Source organism: Sinocyclocheilus rhinocerous, unplaced genomic scaffold (assembly GCF_001515625.1).
Source record: "Sinocyclocheilus rhinocerous isolate Xijiao unplaced genomic scaffold, SAMN03320098_v1.1 scaffold1631, whole genome shotgun sequence".
NCBI classification, from domain to species: Eukaryota; Metazoa; Chordata; class Actinopteri; order Cypriniformes; family Cyprinidae; genus Sinocyclocheilus; species Sinocyclocheilus rhinocerous.
Genome location: NW_015666240.1, coordinates 241,318 through 257,762, shown reverse-complemented (window position 1 = coordinate 257,762; position 16,445 = coordinate 241,318). Strand labels below are relative to the sequence as shown.

The following is a 16,445-nucleotide window of genomic DNA, read 5'->3' as shown; positions in this document are numbered from 1 at the left end:
TGGTTTGTCCACGTTTTTTTTTTTTCATCGCTGTTGTTGTAATGTATTGGGAAGCCAGAATGCGCATCCATCAACAGAAACATATTAGCCGAACCCTGTTTGTTGTACTTGTTATTTATAGCAAACCATATAACAGATGTGTTGTCAGATTTAAGTTGAACCGCGGTCCTAGCGCGTGCCGAACAGTGTGTGGAAAACCGTACGGTTCGATTTTTTTCCGCAAACCGTTCCACACCTAATATTAATACACCAGCCAGCATGAACTAAAAATTTACTGATAACCACTGTAGTAATACAGGTGGTAAAACAGAAAGCCACATCATGAATTTAAAGTTCATTGTAAGTGGTCTGTCTATAAAACACAGTCAATACTCATACAGTATAAATTATATACAGGGTCACATACACAAAGACAAAACACCATCATGACACTATCTAACAAAAAAAAACTGATAAAACATGGCAGAAGATACTACAAATATAGCTGGTTTATGAAAAGTCATACCCATCAAGACACTTCCCATCAGTCACTGTGCCATGAGAATGATAGAATATACATATAAAGCATTAATTACACCGCGGTCCTAGCGCGTGCCGAACAGTGTGTGGAAAACCGTACGGTTCGATTTTTTTCCGCAAACCGTTCCACACCTAATATTAATACACCAGCCAGCATGAACTAAAAATTTACTGATAACCACTGTAGTAATACAGGTGGTAAAACAGAAAGCCACATCATGAATTTAAAGTTCATTGTAAGTGGTCTGTCTATAAAACACAGTCAATACTCATACAGTATAAATTATATACAGGGTCACATACACAAAGACAAAACACCATCATGACACTATCTAACAAAAAAAAACAGTGATAAAACATGGCAGAAGATACTACAAATATAGCTGGTTCATGAAAAGTTATACCCATCAAGACACTTCCCATCAGTCACTGTGCCATGAGAATGATAGAATATACATATAAAGCATTAATTACACATCAAATGTTCATCCTTTCATTGTATTAGCCCAGCAAGTCTGTTTTATTCTGAAAAATCACTTCAACATACATCACGTAACAATTAAAACTTCCAAATTCATAAGCAGGATCTTTCAAGAAGGACTTGAACACAGCATACAAACCTACTACAAGAAACAATATTTAACTTCAATTTCACTTAGAATATTTCCATTGATGAGCTGCATCTATCATTGTATTGGTAGGGAAAGGCTGGCATTCATAGTCTTTGAATGATCCCTCACCAATCTATCGTGTGGACCTGGCTAATGATAATCATGATTCTTAATGGCAGGCCATTCATTTCATAAATCCTGTCGGGCTTGATTGCTGAAGAAGTTTTAAAAACCATCCTTCATTAATGTTAATGTGCTTTTTTTAGTGGAGGCCAGTTGTGGTTAGGTCTACATGGCAGGTTTCCCAGGCTTGTTACATTGATTCCCTCCACACCGAACCCTGATTGGCACAGTAATCCATCAGTCATGATGACTAAGATCCACCCCATTGGTTTATTTCAGTCCTCCTTGGGCAATACAGCGAGTGGACGGTTGACAGCTCGTGAATGCTTGCTTATTGAAATCACACAATGGATTGTAATAGCTGCTATAAACTATAAGCTCCTGTAAAAATAAATTTTGATGACATCCCAGAGGAAGTCAAAATTACAAAGAGTAGAAATTTACTCCCACTTTCTGACTGCACGGCAATTACAAAGAAACAAGACAGATTCAAGAGCCACTACAGTGAAAATGTCAACATACCGACCTCGGGATCATCATGAGAATCATAAGAATCATAAGAAATGATTGAGATGCTACACAATTAGCATAATATAAAAGTGCCCTATAGTAACGGTAGTAGTAACAGATATGAGCAAAACACAAAAAAAACAAGCTCAGAAATAACAAACCCTGAACACTGACTTGAAAAAATCTCAGCTTTTACTACTTGTAAAACCATTCGCTACAGTATGTGCAGATTGTTTCACAGATAACCGATTTAATTTGTTTTCCATTACTCCCTTTAGCAAACTGCAAGTAAACAAAGAAGCAAGAGGTGTCATATTAATGTCAGATACGCAATAAAAACGCATTGTTTTCACACTTTATTTTCTGCATTAAGTGTCTTTCTTGTGACTGTGGTATTCTGGGACATTAAGCATTATAATTATAACATCTCTTCACTCCCTAATTAACTTAAACATCCATATTTCACAAACAGCTAATAAACCCACTAGCATAAATAAATGACATAATTTGGCATGGGAATAATAGCATTTGTTGGAAATGTTCTTGTTATTGTTGTCAGAACATCCACTCACATTTTATACACACCGGACACACATAAAAATGCGTGTGTCTCCTCTCACATTTTATGCTGACACATTTGAATATGAAGAGCAATGTGGCAGGCACAAGAAAAAGGACGTTATTAATATTTTATAAGTCAACATGCTTCCAGCATTCTGCTGAGAGTAATGGGGGGCTAGTGTGTGTGTGTGTGTGTGTGTGTGTGTGGAGAGGGGGATATCTGTGAAGACACACTAAATTTGGACAGTAAGGAGTATCCCCCTGTCAGCGCGGTACACCGCACATTTGAAACGGCCCATTTAACGGCAGCACGCGTCTATCCGCTGTGCTCATTTGCATACTTCAGTAACGCCCTGACGGATGAAGATGGATGAGAGAAAATCAACCTCGCTGAAACAACTGTTATATCAAGGTTAAACTATCCACAAAGCTCTTAACCTGTGCAGCTTTATCTCCCTGCCGCCTCCACCGATATCAATTCATCAATAGCGCCTTATCGGGGAGGATTTCCGAAAGACGCTCACTATGAGGTGTGGTAATATGAAATCAAATGAAAGCAAATTGTATGCAGATATAAGGAGGCACCTGCATACGATGCTGTCAGGGGATATTACCTTGAAAATCAGTGGACAGCAGCAACAGGAGACGCCAGACAGCTCTGGGTCTAAAGCTAAAATGTCCCTTTTTTATTTTTGCACAGAAATGACAAGAAATTACTAAAAGAGTGAAGGGGAACAGGTTTAGGAAATGTTGCAAGCCAAATTTGAACATGATTTAACTGCCTGAACACCATAGCTCACAGTGTCAGAGCATTTGCAAAAGGGCTATAAAAGTGATAGTACTTCCTTACCAAATCGCACCTTTAATAAATTTTGTTAATTTTGATAATCGTTCATTTTGTTTTATATGCAAAATTTTGGAAATTGGGCTGCACCAAATAAATAAATGTATTAAAAGATAAATAAATTAAATTTGCAAGACGGCTCATTATTAAAGAGCAAAAACCTTTTTTTTTTCTTTTTATAATATAATATAATCAGTGTGAGACGTTATGTCATAATATTGTCCAAATCAAGCAGCCTACTTTGAATTGGATGTGCATTCTGGGAAAAGACAATCACATCAGAGTGAGTTCCTGTTTAAAGTAGATATAAATAAAGAAAGGCCATCAAGTCTTTCATAATGGCACTCATAAAACACAGTCAGTAAGACTGTACAGTAAGAGTACACAATGTCACCAGCTGGCCTGACGACACAAGTCTCCGATGAGAGTTCTCCAGTCGATAAGGATTCGATGGCGGAGGTTTGGCTTCAGGTCGAGGTAAACTCTACTGCACATGCCTTGACATCTCACGGTTCCTTTTTCTGGCAGGAGGCTTGAAATGCAATATATCACTAGAACAGCCTTCTTCCTCCCCTACTCCCAAATGCACACACACACACACCTGCCACCCATGTTTCCGTCTGTGCTCTCAGCAACGGAAGACCTAGACAAGAGCTGCTAAAAGCAGTTATGTAGGACAGCGGAGCACAATGCTGATTATGCAAAAGGCAAAAAAGGAAAATGACAGTCATTAATAGGATTCCAGGAGTTAACTGTCCATAACTAACACTGCCAAAGGCAAGCTGGCAAACAGAGGCAATCGGGAGTGTGTGCATGTGTGTGTATTCAGGATCAGCGAGCACACACTGTACAAACAGTTCTCAGTTTAGAAACAAACTATAATAGCAAACACGCAATCAGCCGAAAGACGCAAGACCTGCGTCCTCAAGGTCAGACGCTATTGAATATTTTGTGTTTAGCGTACAGGAAATAATTACTACCCACATAATTACAGAAGGTGACTGTGATGCAATTCACAAACGCACCGTATTGCCTTCGTATCATTTCATTTTCTAGGGGAAACCCACTGAGCTATTGCAAGACCTTGCATTCCTTGCCACATGAGGGGCTCTTTGTTTCCCTTCGATTAAGCTTGCCTGAGTGTTCAGGGCAGAGTGTTTCACGGTTCCTCGGTGTGTGTGTGGTGTTGCCAGGCGTGGCAAACAGAGGCAATCGGGAGTGTGTGCATGTGTGTGTATTCAGGATCAGCGAGCACACACTGTACAAACAGTTCTCAGTTTAGAAACAAACTATAATAGCAAACACGCAATCAGCCGAAAGACGCAAGGCCTGCGTCCTCAAGGTCAGACGCTATTGAATATTTTGTGTTTAGCGTACAGGAAATAATTACTACCCACATAATTACAGAAGGTGACTGTGATGCAATTCACAAACGCACCGTATTGCCTTCGTATCATTTCATTCGTCATCTAGTGCATTTTCGAGGGGAAACCCACTGAGCTATTGCAAGACCTTGAATTCCTTGCCACATGAGGGGCTCTTTGTTTCCCCTCGATTAAGCTTGCCTGAGTGTTCAGGGCAGAGTGTTTCACGGTTCCTCGGTGTGTGTGTGTGGTGTTGCCAGGCGGCCGTGGTGAGCGCTGACCCCTGCTAAAGCTCCTGCTCCTCACCCCGCTGTGCTAAAAGCTACCTACGCGCTCACTGGCCACCATGTTGGGAAGTGATCCAAATCCACCTCCTCGTGCTCTCCTTGCATGCTCTACCCCTCCGCAGCCGGGCATGCATTCAGTCGCATCTGCTGTGCCATCAACTGAAGTGTGTTAAAACACTTTCTCCTATCACAACTTAATGTGCGGACAACTGAATGTAAGCCAATCGTTGATCAATTTCTCTAAAAAGTGTAGCTAAACATCCATCAAAACATTTTTGTTTGTTTAAGCATCTCAACCTGCCTGACATGCCAACAGTGGTTCAACCAATGGTGTGAGTTTGGGGCGGGGTTATCTGTTTGACTGACCAATGACAGATGGGGGAATGTTTGGGAAATCTGTTTGAAAACAGTCAGTCATTGTTCCTGCAATTTTGTTTGCTGATGCTAGAAGAATAGAAATGTTAATTTAATTTAAGCTCTAGAACTTTGGAAATTTTAACTCTAGAACTTTAACTCAATGTAATCTTCAAAAATAATTTATTTAAATGTATGTTCATTTTCAGAATAAAAATGTGAACAAAAATATGCATAAAAGGACAGGATTATATACAGACACTTTTTTATTAAAATAATAATAATAATAATTATAACAATGTACATTTTCATAATATATATATACACTTTACCATTCAAGAGATTTGGGTTAATAAGACTGTTTAATGTTTTTGAAAGAAAGAATATTACAATTTAAAATAACTGATTTCTATTTTAATTTATTCATTTATTCCTGCAATGGCAAAACTGAATTTTCAGCATATAATACTTCAGTATTCAGTGTCACATGATCCTTCAGGTAATTTGGTGCTCAAAAAAACATTTCTTATTATTATCAATATTGAAAACCGTTGTACTGCCAGATACATACATAGTATCCCCAAAACTGTGATACTCTTTTTTTTCCCAGGATTCTTAGATGAAATGAAAGTTCAAAAGAACAGCATTTATTTAATAATTAATAATAATTAATTATTAATAATTAATAATAATAATGTATTGTTTTATTTGAAATAAAAATATTTTGTCACATTATTGATTTCTTAAAGTGTCTATACACACTACATCAGCTTTTAGTGGGAATAAATCAGAATAAAACATGCATAAAAACAAAAAAATATATACTGTGTAAAATGTTGTTCATTAAAACAGTACATTTACTACGTGATCTTAATTTATTCAAACTGTTACACTTCAAATTAGAAATATATATTAAAATGCATTAATAAAATGTACTTATACACTGTATATACCAACCAAAAGACATTATGTATGTTTTCATGACATGTGCTTTATGAAAGTGCACCTCATGAAAAGTTAAGATAAGTTAAAAGATAAGTTTTTCATAAAAGAAGTATTGATAAATCACAGTTGATCATTCACCCACAAAATTCTATTTAAATCTATAACCAGACCTAAAACTATGTTTTTCTGCTTTAAAGTGTTACCAATCAGATAGGAACACCACTGAGGACGGTGGCTTAATTCATCATTTCTCTCCTTCACTCTCGCAGAGAGAAAATATGTACACTCATGTATGTGTTCACGGAGGGGGTTACGCAGGCTCATAGCCAGCCCTTTTGTTTCTCACAGCAGCGCCAGCTTCATTAGCATAAATTAGAATATTTCACGGCAAGAGAGCGACTCATAGCTATGCGTTACCTTCACATAACGACACACTTTCCTCCCACACCCCTCGACTCTATATCTCCTCGCCCGCTGTAACATCTAACCCCCCTGCTGATTAAAGAGAGTGGAGGGGATCTTTAGCACAGCCACACCACGCCAATACCATTACATTAATCTACATTAGAAACATTCATTACATGCTAAACCACTCAGGCAACATGCCTCTTCCCCAGCACACTCTGTATATCATATCATTAACTTAAAGTATATGGAATGAATATGAAAATACACTTCCCTGTTGAGACATTCCCTCAAGTAAAATACTAAGACGTGGCTGAGGCAACACTATAATTGTATGGTGAAATCTAACAAAGGTAGACGATATCAGTGTCATTTTATTACTCTAATACCCACCATCTATGAAATGAAAACGTGTGTAAAAGTCATTTTTGACTCAATAGTCTACAGGATGTTTTAGGTCACATAGCTACTCAGCGTGTGTGTGTGAGTGTGTGTGTGTGTGTGTGTGTGTGTGCAGGTCCTCAATCCCTCCACGTTTCCCTGAACACAGGATACGACAGCGAATAAATGTTGATCAGTGTTGATTCCATCCAGTGAGCGCATGTCTACTGACAGTGTTCCTAAGCTGCGGCGAAAGGCGGCCATTAATCTTGGTCTGGTTTAAGTAGAATATATTAATATGTGTCATTTTTACTAAGTCGAGACAGGAAGGGGCGCTCGCCAGTCCGTGTTTGACTGCTCACAGCAGCGGGAGAAGGGGGGGCCTGATGGCTGGGGGGAATATAGGGGGGTCTTTTATGTATTGCGCCGCTACCGCCGCCACTGCCGTCGTCAAAATCAAACAGCGGGATGCAGGAGAACAGCAATCGCCGGCCTTTGAATTAAACTAAATGAACTCCTGGGGTGTTGGTATGGCAACCATAGCTGGAAACGGCACCGCCTTTTACACTTAAGGCACGTAAGGAAATGAATGAATTGAAATGTGTTTGTAACGATGAGGATTTGGTGGCAGAGAGACCCCTAATGCTGTTATATGGATCACGGCCATTGACTGCACCGCTGAGGGGCTGAGTCTGACTCCAGAGAGACAATAATAGCATCTGCAGAGCCTTTTACTGTAATTCGCTTTTTTACATTGAGCTACAAACTGCACCACAGACTAATATCAGACAGAAAAAAGAGCTCCGTCGCATCTGCAAGCATATTTCCTCTCTAAAGCAATTTTTAATCCAATAAGTGAGTAGATGTTTTCGCTGTAATGGCTCTGAATATGATATCTGTCAGACAACTATGAACAAAGCTCAGTTTGCAGAATGGCTGGCATTGATGCTGCAGATATCCAAACCGGCCAGCGCTGCAATGCTTTTATGCACTTTGGATGCATTCAAATCTTTTGAAAGGAAATATTAAATGACCATTACGATTATTGTGCCTTACACTAAAACAAACAATGACTAACAGTTTGTATTGTTAATTCATGCAAAAATGAGAAACGGTATATCCCTTACTTAAAATGTAATTATATGTTCGGGGTAGGGCTGCATGATTAATCAAAATAAAACCGAAATTGTGATATATGCGCTGCGTGTTTCAGTGTATAACGTGGCACTGTGTACTTTTTACGTGAGCAGCTCGTGTTTTCAGTATCTCGGAGTGGCTCGGACACAGTAAATGCTGCTTTATGCAAAATCCACCTCTGCATCCAATCTGAGTTTGAGTCGCTTATAATGTTGGGAATGCAACATATGCCAACAATCTTCCCAAACATGTAATGAAAAGCGCTTATAAACTGACTTTGGTCAACAAGGGCCCTGCGATTATCCGAAAAAAAAAAAATTTGAGGGTTTAAAATGGGGATATTATGACAGCCATAAATAATTAGTATTGTAATTTTACAGTTCAGTTTTAAAAAACTATGTAATATTATTATATTATTTTTAAATGCTCTATATTTTTTATTCTTCAGTGAAATATTAAAAATAGTATTAGTTTTGTTTCATATTTTATTTAGTAGAAGTAGTAGTAGTAGTAGTAGTAGTAGTAATAATAATAATAATAATAATAACAACATTGCTATATAAACACAAAATTGTGCTGCCCTACAAAAAAGAAAACGCAATTTAAATCATAATCACATTTTTTATCACACTAAATACGATTAGATTTTTTCCCCCAAATCGAGCAGCCCTACAGCCCTACAAATTAGAGTGCTGATGATTAATTTCATGTGTTGTGATGCCTTTCACACAGGAAAGGAGGAGGGGTGGGTTTAAATAAAGGTTTTGATCCTAAAGCAATGTGAAATAATATTAACATGATGTCGTCAGCCAAGACTCTGTACCGAACGCAGGTACGAAATTCAACAGTTTCAATCAGGCCCACCGTAACCTTAAGCCATGTCAATAATTATTCCATAAAATGAGGGTTTGGGTTCCTTTATTGACCATCCGCAGGAGGAAAACACCTCCCACACAAAAAGCGCTTCTTCACTATTCACACAGGCAACCCGTTATCAGAGCTAATTAGAGACTCCCACCTCCGTTATACATTTCTGTAATTAGGCTCTTAAAACATGATTAACATGTCTCAATTACGCCAGTCATCATTTGCATAATTTATAAGGAGCTCTAATTGCAAGTGAGTTTAGACTTGAAGCTGGGTAATAACAGAAACACACAGGAAACATTATGCTGCTACTGAGGCATGTCCGTTCCAACGGTCTAAGTATGATTAGTAATCACGTTCCAAATAAAACAGGAGGAGGAGAGACTCCCCTCATGTAGCTGTAGCAAACACAATATTTCTACACAATTCACCATGACGGTCGTTAGATATCTTGCCAGCTCTAAAATTACGTGCCGCACAAAGAACAAATGAGTTAAGGAATGAAGCCCGAAACTTTATTAAGCGCGGTGGTGCAAGCACTACTACTGCTACAATAAAGGTAAAAGAACACTGTGAATAAATATGTGAATATTACAAGAGTAATACATCAAAATACAACCCTTACAAAAAGTACTGTTTACTTGTGTTTGTTTTCACATCTCATCTCATAATAGCTATATTAATATATGAAAGAAAGACATTTATTTGAAGTTGAAAATTATTTTGTAAGAATTTCCCAGCTGAATCTTGTGTTAAAGGTAAATTAATCACTATTCTGAGACAAGTGGGAGATACATATGAGGTTTTATCACTCATTTGACATTAGATACAAGTAAGGAGCTAGGACATGCTTGTTAGTGTGTGCACGTGTCAGGTTAGATGATAACAGTGTATCAAATATCTCCATATTGCTTTTAGCATCATGCACAAGCCAAAAAGCATCATTTGTTGAATGCCACCTTAAACAGACTCTTGTCTGCTTGTCTGCATGAAATGGAATATTTTGATTTGGAGAAATTAAATACATGTTTTTAAACCTATTGTACACTTCATCCATGCAATATATATATAAAAATCTTCTGCTGGAACAACAGATTTCTCTCTGGTGACATATGCCAAACTTATCCAAACATTTAGTTTGCTTAAACCCCACCTCTTTCTCACAATCGACTGCAAGCTCACATTCAGATCTGCCTCCAGCCAATCAACAACCAATAAATAGAACCCAAAAAGTCCCTACCCTACATTTTTTTCTTTTCGACAATCCGTTTCACTCAGATGGTTGTCACAATATGTAAGAAAATATCTGTCGCTACTTCTGTTACATTGTGACTTTATACACCAGAACTGACACAAAGTTGCCACATTTAACACTCGCTCATTAGGGTGCACTCATTTTTGTCTGTCTATTATAAAAATACATAAAAAATTCAATTCATAGATACAATGATTTGAATACAGGTATACTATGAGGAGAATGTTTTCAATTTCCCAACTAAAATTCATTATAAATATTTTAGGGCATAAAACCCCTGCAGACCCTCATGAGTGTGTGTCTAGGCCAATACATTACTTAAAATATCAGATCATTTTTATGACAAGGCAACGTCTGCAGATGAAATATATTAGCGGAGCGAAAATTTATTGTTCCCGTCGAAGAAACTGTGTCTGAATAGGAATTACGAGTCGCGCTTAAAGCAGCAGGCTGAGGTGCCTGAGGTGACGCAGTTGATCCAAACATTCAAAGTTCTTGTAAATCAAGGTTATTGCGAGCACAAAAAGTTCATTTTTTAAATCACAGAGCCACTGTTTCATTGAGACAAGCGCTCGGTCGGCTCCATGACCTCCACAGTCTGTTATGAAAGCTAAGACACCACTGTTCCACAGCACGCTACACCATTTCAACAAAACAGACCTGCTACGGATTTAATAACCTCGCTTTTCTGGAATCCATCTGGGACTCTACGGCTGCAACAATGTAAAACCATGAACAAGGCTGACTCTTTATTAAAAAAAACATTTAAAAGGGCCTGACAAAAATGGTGGCTGCTCTCGTTTGGGCGCTCTGCACTCAGCACATTTGCAGTAAATGTCACGGCGGAGGTTTGAGCCATTTTCTCTGTGGCGGCGGTGGATTTTTAGTGGTGTCTGTCTGTGCAGTGTGAAATTACACCCTCACATTAAAAAGAGACAGAAGTGAACCGAGGTACAGCTCACGGCTAATTCTGTAGAGCACAGGGGGGTTTCATGTACAAGGACCTTTCAAATCAACCATGGGGGCTTGAGGTTTTTTAAATAAAGCTTAAGAATTTATTTTCAGTGTTTGCTAAACCATGTTCCTGACAGCATTGTCAACAGTATTAGAAAATGACACCTAAAAACACTGAATCTTTTTTCTTTCTATTTTTTAGTGTTTTATTAAGTCACAACCAGGCTACTATCAATAGAATTCACTTTAAAAACATCAAAAATCGTTTTTTTCTCTCTCAATTCCCAGGCCAGGGCTAAAAAAAACTACAGAAATAATTTGCAAATGTTTGTGGCTGAACGTTTGATGGCGTAAATAAAACAAATATATTTCTATTTTATATTTATATATAAATATATATTTACATAGCTTGCCCTCCTGTTCCACTTGACAAGTTTCCTTCCTCCCACTTCCTTCAACAACTGAAAAGCCCAAACTTTCTTTTAGTGTTTTCAAAATGAAACAAACAAAAAAACGGGAATCAGCTAATGTTAATATTTTTACACAAACACTGATCAAATGCAAGTAGGATTGATTTTGATGATCCGATGCTCCTAATGAAGTCCTGAGAGAGAAAACCGCGGCACAACAGAGGAAGCTGAGATGAACCCCCACCCCCTTGACAAAATACAAACAAAAGCTAAGCATGAGGGGGCATCTTATTTGTGCACTGAGATATTAAAAAGATAATATAGACAAAAAACAACTAATTCACACACTCCTCATGTTGGGAGTGACATCACAACTATAATTCAACCAAAAAAGCCCCATCTTCAAAATCGAACATTTTTATAACTTGTTTGGAGTCTAACCAGGTTCATCTCTTCAGTCAAAAGCCCTGCAGGTTCCTGGTTGCCAGGAACTGTGGGAAGAGAAGCGGGAGCAAAAAGCCATGAAGAGGTCCAAGTCACTTTGTTCTTCATCTTGGAAACGAACTTTGAGTGAACCCCAGGTGACGCCAGCCAGTTCAAAAGAGCCAGGCATAACTCTTTTCCTCCTCAGAGAACCTTGCTAAACAAGAGGAGGAAAAAAGCGAACCTAGTGCCATGAGGCCCCTGTGATCACTGGCACAGAGGCCCTCCGAAGCCCTCTTCAGTCGGTCGGAATTTCACTGAGCGCCTTTTAGACAGTGTGGCAGAGAGCCAAATTCAGCTTCCATGTAATGAAATCTTTGTAAATTACACTTTGGGGCTAATTAGTAGGAAGATACGGCTGTGTTTTCTTTCTCTTTTTTTGACATTTGTTGTTGTTTCTCGTTGTAGCAATCTGCCTCGAAAACCTTCACTCAGGGACGATCGCATAATCAAAACAGCATGTTCATCTCACTCTAATGAATAGTGCTTCTGGTGGACTTTTTAAACTGCTCTTAAAGCGCCTTACTCAACCAGCTACATTTTATGCATACGAAAACTTCCAAATGTATCCATTAACAATTTAGAATCCGCATCTAGCCAGACAGCGCAGCAAAAAAAAAAGGTATGTCGCAAGTTTAGAGTCGAGTTTATAAAACTCAGATGGGCATTATCAAAACCATGAGGAAGAGAAAGTAATTTAAAGCTAACACTCAAAATCGCAATTTAATGATTAGAATAGCATCCTAAAATCCATTGATATTCTCATATACTGTAGGTTATAAAAGTAAAATAAAATGAGAAAAAGCCTCATCAGTAGCGCTCAATGCAGCATAACATAACCAATGATACAATGCAATGTAAAATGCTGTATTAAGTAATACACTTCAGCTCAGCTGTACAAATTATAATTCTAGCACACAAAATAATAATAGCTATCTATTTGAAGAATCTGAATGCTGTATGAATCGCACAATATTTGAATACCATGAATTTTTGTGTTATTATTGTAATATCATAACTTTGACATAGTGCAGTCTTTACTCTAACTGCAAATTCTCCTCTATCAAAATATCTAAAGTAATAACGCACATTCTCACAAGACATGCAACACATCACTGTATTAAAGAGCTCTGTGGCAAAAAAAAATAAAAAATCAATATTTCAATATTCAGCTTAATGTGATAACTGGATTTAAACAAAGGGTAGCACTTGCAAGTTTTCACTTTCTGTTCTCTATGTAAGACAGGAAAACCCACCTGTTTTTTCTTTTATTTCACAAAGGACGTTGAATAGAGCCGGCTTCATTCTGTGACAATTCAGTGCATGTTTCCTAAAAACACAAACAGAAAATAAATACCAAGCCGTCACTACGCATGACCTGTCAAAACTGTCAAAACACAGACATTAGGCTTAGAAGGAATGTCTGCTATATCTGATGGAAATGTGTTTTTGAGTATTTTACAAATGGTATTTGAAAGAAGACAGCTGACAAATGGCTCTAATTGTGCAGCACTTTTTTGGAAGTGATGCATGTGTTAAACGAGGAAAAACTGTCAGAATATTTCACGTGCATCACAGATAGCACCATAAATTGGATTGCAAAGTGAAATTACTATCAAATTCTCATATAAGGTGACTAGCTATATTCCTTTTCCAGAAAACAGCACAACAAAAATTACATGAATAAATATTAAACCACAAATATAACTTGCATATCAGTATAAAAGTGTTTTAATATGCATGGTAACTATTAAAAATGCTTTAAAGTCAATTTCAAGTGATGATTTCAAAAGTAAAATGCTTGCATTTATTTCAAAGTGTTTTATAAACACCTGTGTTGACAGTTGCCAAGGCTAATAGTCTCAAGTGAATTAATTTTTGTCAACACTTCAGTCATATAAATTAGGCCTCATGTAGTTGCCTTATTGATTTTAATTACTAGCCTATAAACTAATGTGTTATATTTCATAAAATATTTATATGGAAAGTAGCAGATTTAATACCGCTCCTTCAATACACAAACAAGTAGATACAGAAACACTGTAGACACATTGTCATTGTACAGTTATGGACTTTCTGACAAAAAGGCTACGTAAGATTAAAAATGTTTAACTGTGCATACTCGGTAACATTTATTTCGTTGCTTAGTTCTTAGGTGCTTGCAGTCCAATAAATAAATAAACTGGGTCTGAATCCACCCGCAACATGTAGTAAGTCTATATGGAACTGAATCAATGCGCTTTCTCGTTTGTAACTGCGAGACCAGAGCAATTGGAAATCGAAACGATGCATCTGGAAAGAAGAAGGCGACAGCTGAGATTGTGCACAGAAGCACTCGAAAGTGGCTGTAACATATTTCTAATGCAAAATAATAAAAAAATTACGCTAGCATAAAAGTTTAAAAGAAGACACGAAAAGAAAGTCGGTGCTCTTCGAGTGGCGCGTAAAAATATAAAGCAGCTGACTTGTTAAAACACTCGGTTTCAGTAGCTGCTATGAAGTTAATAATACAGAGACAGCATGCATATATACCTGGCTTGTGCCTCGTCCAGACTTTGGTCGGTTATGGTCATGATTTGTTGTAATATGTCTCCAATGTCCTGTTTTCTTCCCTCGCCGTCCGCTCCTCCCGTGCTATCCTGCATATGCTGCGCCAGGCCGGGGTGTCCGGCCATGCCCACCCCGTGAGAGGAGTGCATCAACCGGGGCTGATCATCCATCCTCGCCGCTGTTCTCTAGACTCTGATGACTTTTTCAATTCTTGCCTAGGAGAAGGAAAATTCCTTCGGGAACTCTCTCCGTCACTCCCCTTTTTCTTTCTGGATGTCAGGAGCGCGCTTACAACATGGAGAGGAGAGAGGGGAGAAAAGGCAAAGCTCCTTCTCACAGCTGGTTTGGGTGAAATCTGATCTGAAGAGCTGTTTTAGGATCAAGCCTCTCCTGCTCTTGCCATCAAAGCCAAGACAACAGAGCCCAACTTTGTCTAAGGGCTGCTTTAATCCTGTGTAATCTGCGACTCTGCCGAGTAACTCCTTGTTTCCTTTGACAGCTTTAGGACGTGCTTTGAAGGCGTTAAACGTGGGGAGAGAAGCGCTTTTGTTTCGCACAGGTCTGCCGGCAACACTGACACATAACGGGAGGCTCCGCCCACCAACAATGGCACATAGCGATGGGGTGCCGCCCGTCGCCCGTGATTGGACGAGAGCGCGCTGTTGGCCCCGCCTCGGTTCGTCCACGATACGTCAATCATATTCCCGAGGAAGGTGGGACGCCGTGATAAGCTTTAAGATGTGGCATTAGCGCTGGGACTGGACAGGGTGGTAACACGGTGATGGATAGGGGTTGAACATGAAAATAAATAATGGTGCTTGGCGTAAAGTCTCAGTGTCCGCTCTTCCCCACTATCAACCAGGACGGGACTGGAGCTCCATGTTATCTCGTTCTGTAAATGAATGTGGTCATTAATGAACGTTTTCATTTGATTCCACCAGTGACATTTATGACTAAAAATTATTTGTGAGTTTGAATGGCTTAAACAGAGTTGTTAATGTATTTTACACAAAGTTGTCAATTATAAATTAAAGTCAAACTGTCAAATGTGAACATTTGTACATAAAATTATGTCTGTGTCAAAACCCCATAAAACATGGCATAACACAGATACAACTGCCATATTTGATACAAGTAATATTTACAGGGTCTATTAATGTATCATGCAGATTGCTCTGTCATATAAACATGATCATATTACATGTAAGCATGTAGTGTAAGACGAGGGAAAATGTCCCCCTTAAAACACACACACACACACAAATATATATATATATATATATATATATATATAACAAAGTAAAAGTAAAATTGCATTCATATATGTATTTACTTTGTTCCAAAAATATGGCGTCTTTGAAAATGAAGGGGGGTGTGTGTGCGTGTGTGGATTTTATATACTGTATATATATATATACATTCCTCCTGACCATGCCCACTCAATGTGTCTTGGAAAAATGATCAGACAGGCAGTTTGCTCAGCCATGTGGTCTATTTAATGGTACTAAATTCACTGGCTATTGACATGGAGCTCAGAATGTGGCAGAAATGTCACACTCTGGCTGGAGGTGCTGGGAAAAGGACCAATAAAGAGAGTGTTAAAGAGGACGTTTCTGATGCCTGAGTACCCATCACATGGTGCAAATATTCCAGAAGCACCACTCCAACTATTCATGTGATGTCTCATCCCTGTGCTCAACATATGAGGTGTGTCACCTTCCATTATGTTCCTTATGAGAAACAACACCACTTTAACCTGTCCTACTTAGGAGACGACTGCTGACATATACTGGTTGTATAGGTAATATCACAACTTTTATTGCATACAATATCATCAATTTCAGAGAGCAAAAAATATATGTGAAGGATAATGTAGAAATCATTC

At 38.3% G+C, this 16,445-nt stretch overlaps 1 protein-coding gene across 2 annotated transcripts in view; it reads right to left on the bottom strand.

The window, feature by feature from the left end:
• The window catches only part of pbx1a (pre-B-cell leukemia homeobox 1a), a 70,850-nt gene extending 55,726 nt beyond the window's left edge, over positions 1 to 15,124 (bottom strand). For both annotated transcript variants that reach the window (XM_016543484.1, XM_016543485.1), the window contains exons 1-2: positions 14,543 to 15,124; positions 13,267 to 13,340 (exon numbers count right to left, since the gene is read on the bottom strand). In XM_016543484.1, the coding sequence (XP_016398970.1) occupies positions 13,267 to 13,340; positions 14,543 to 14,730 (262 nt within the window). In that variant the 5' untranslated portion in view covers positions 14,731 to 15,124. The remainder of the gene's footprint in view (positions 1 to 13,266; positions 13,341 to 14,542) is intronic.
• Between the last annotated feature and the right edge of the window lie 1,321 nt (positions 15,125 to 16,445).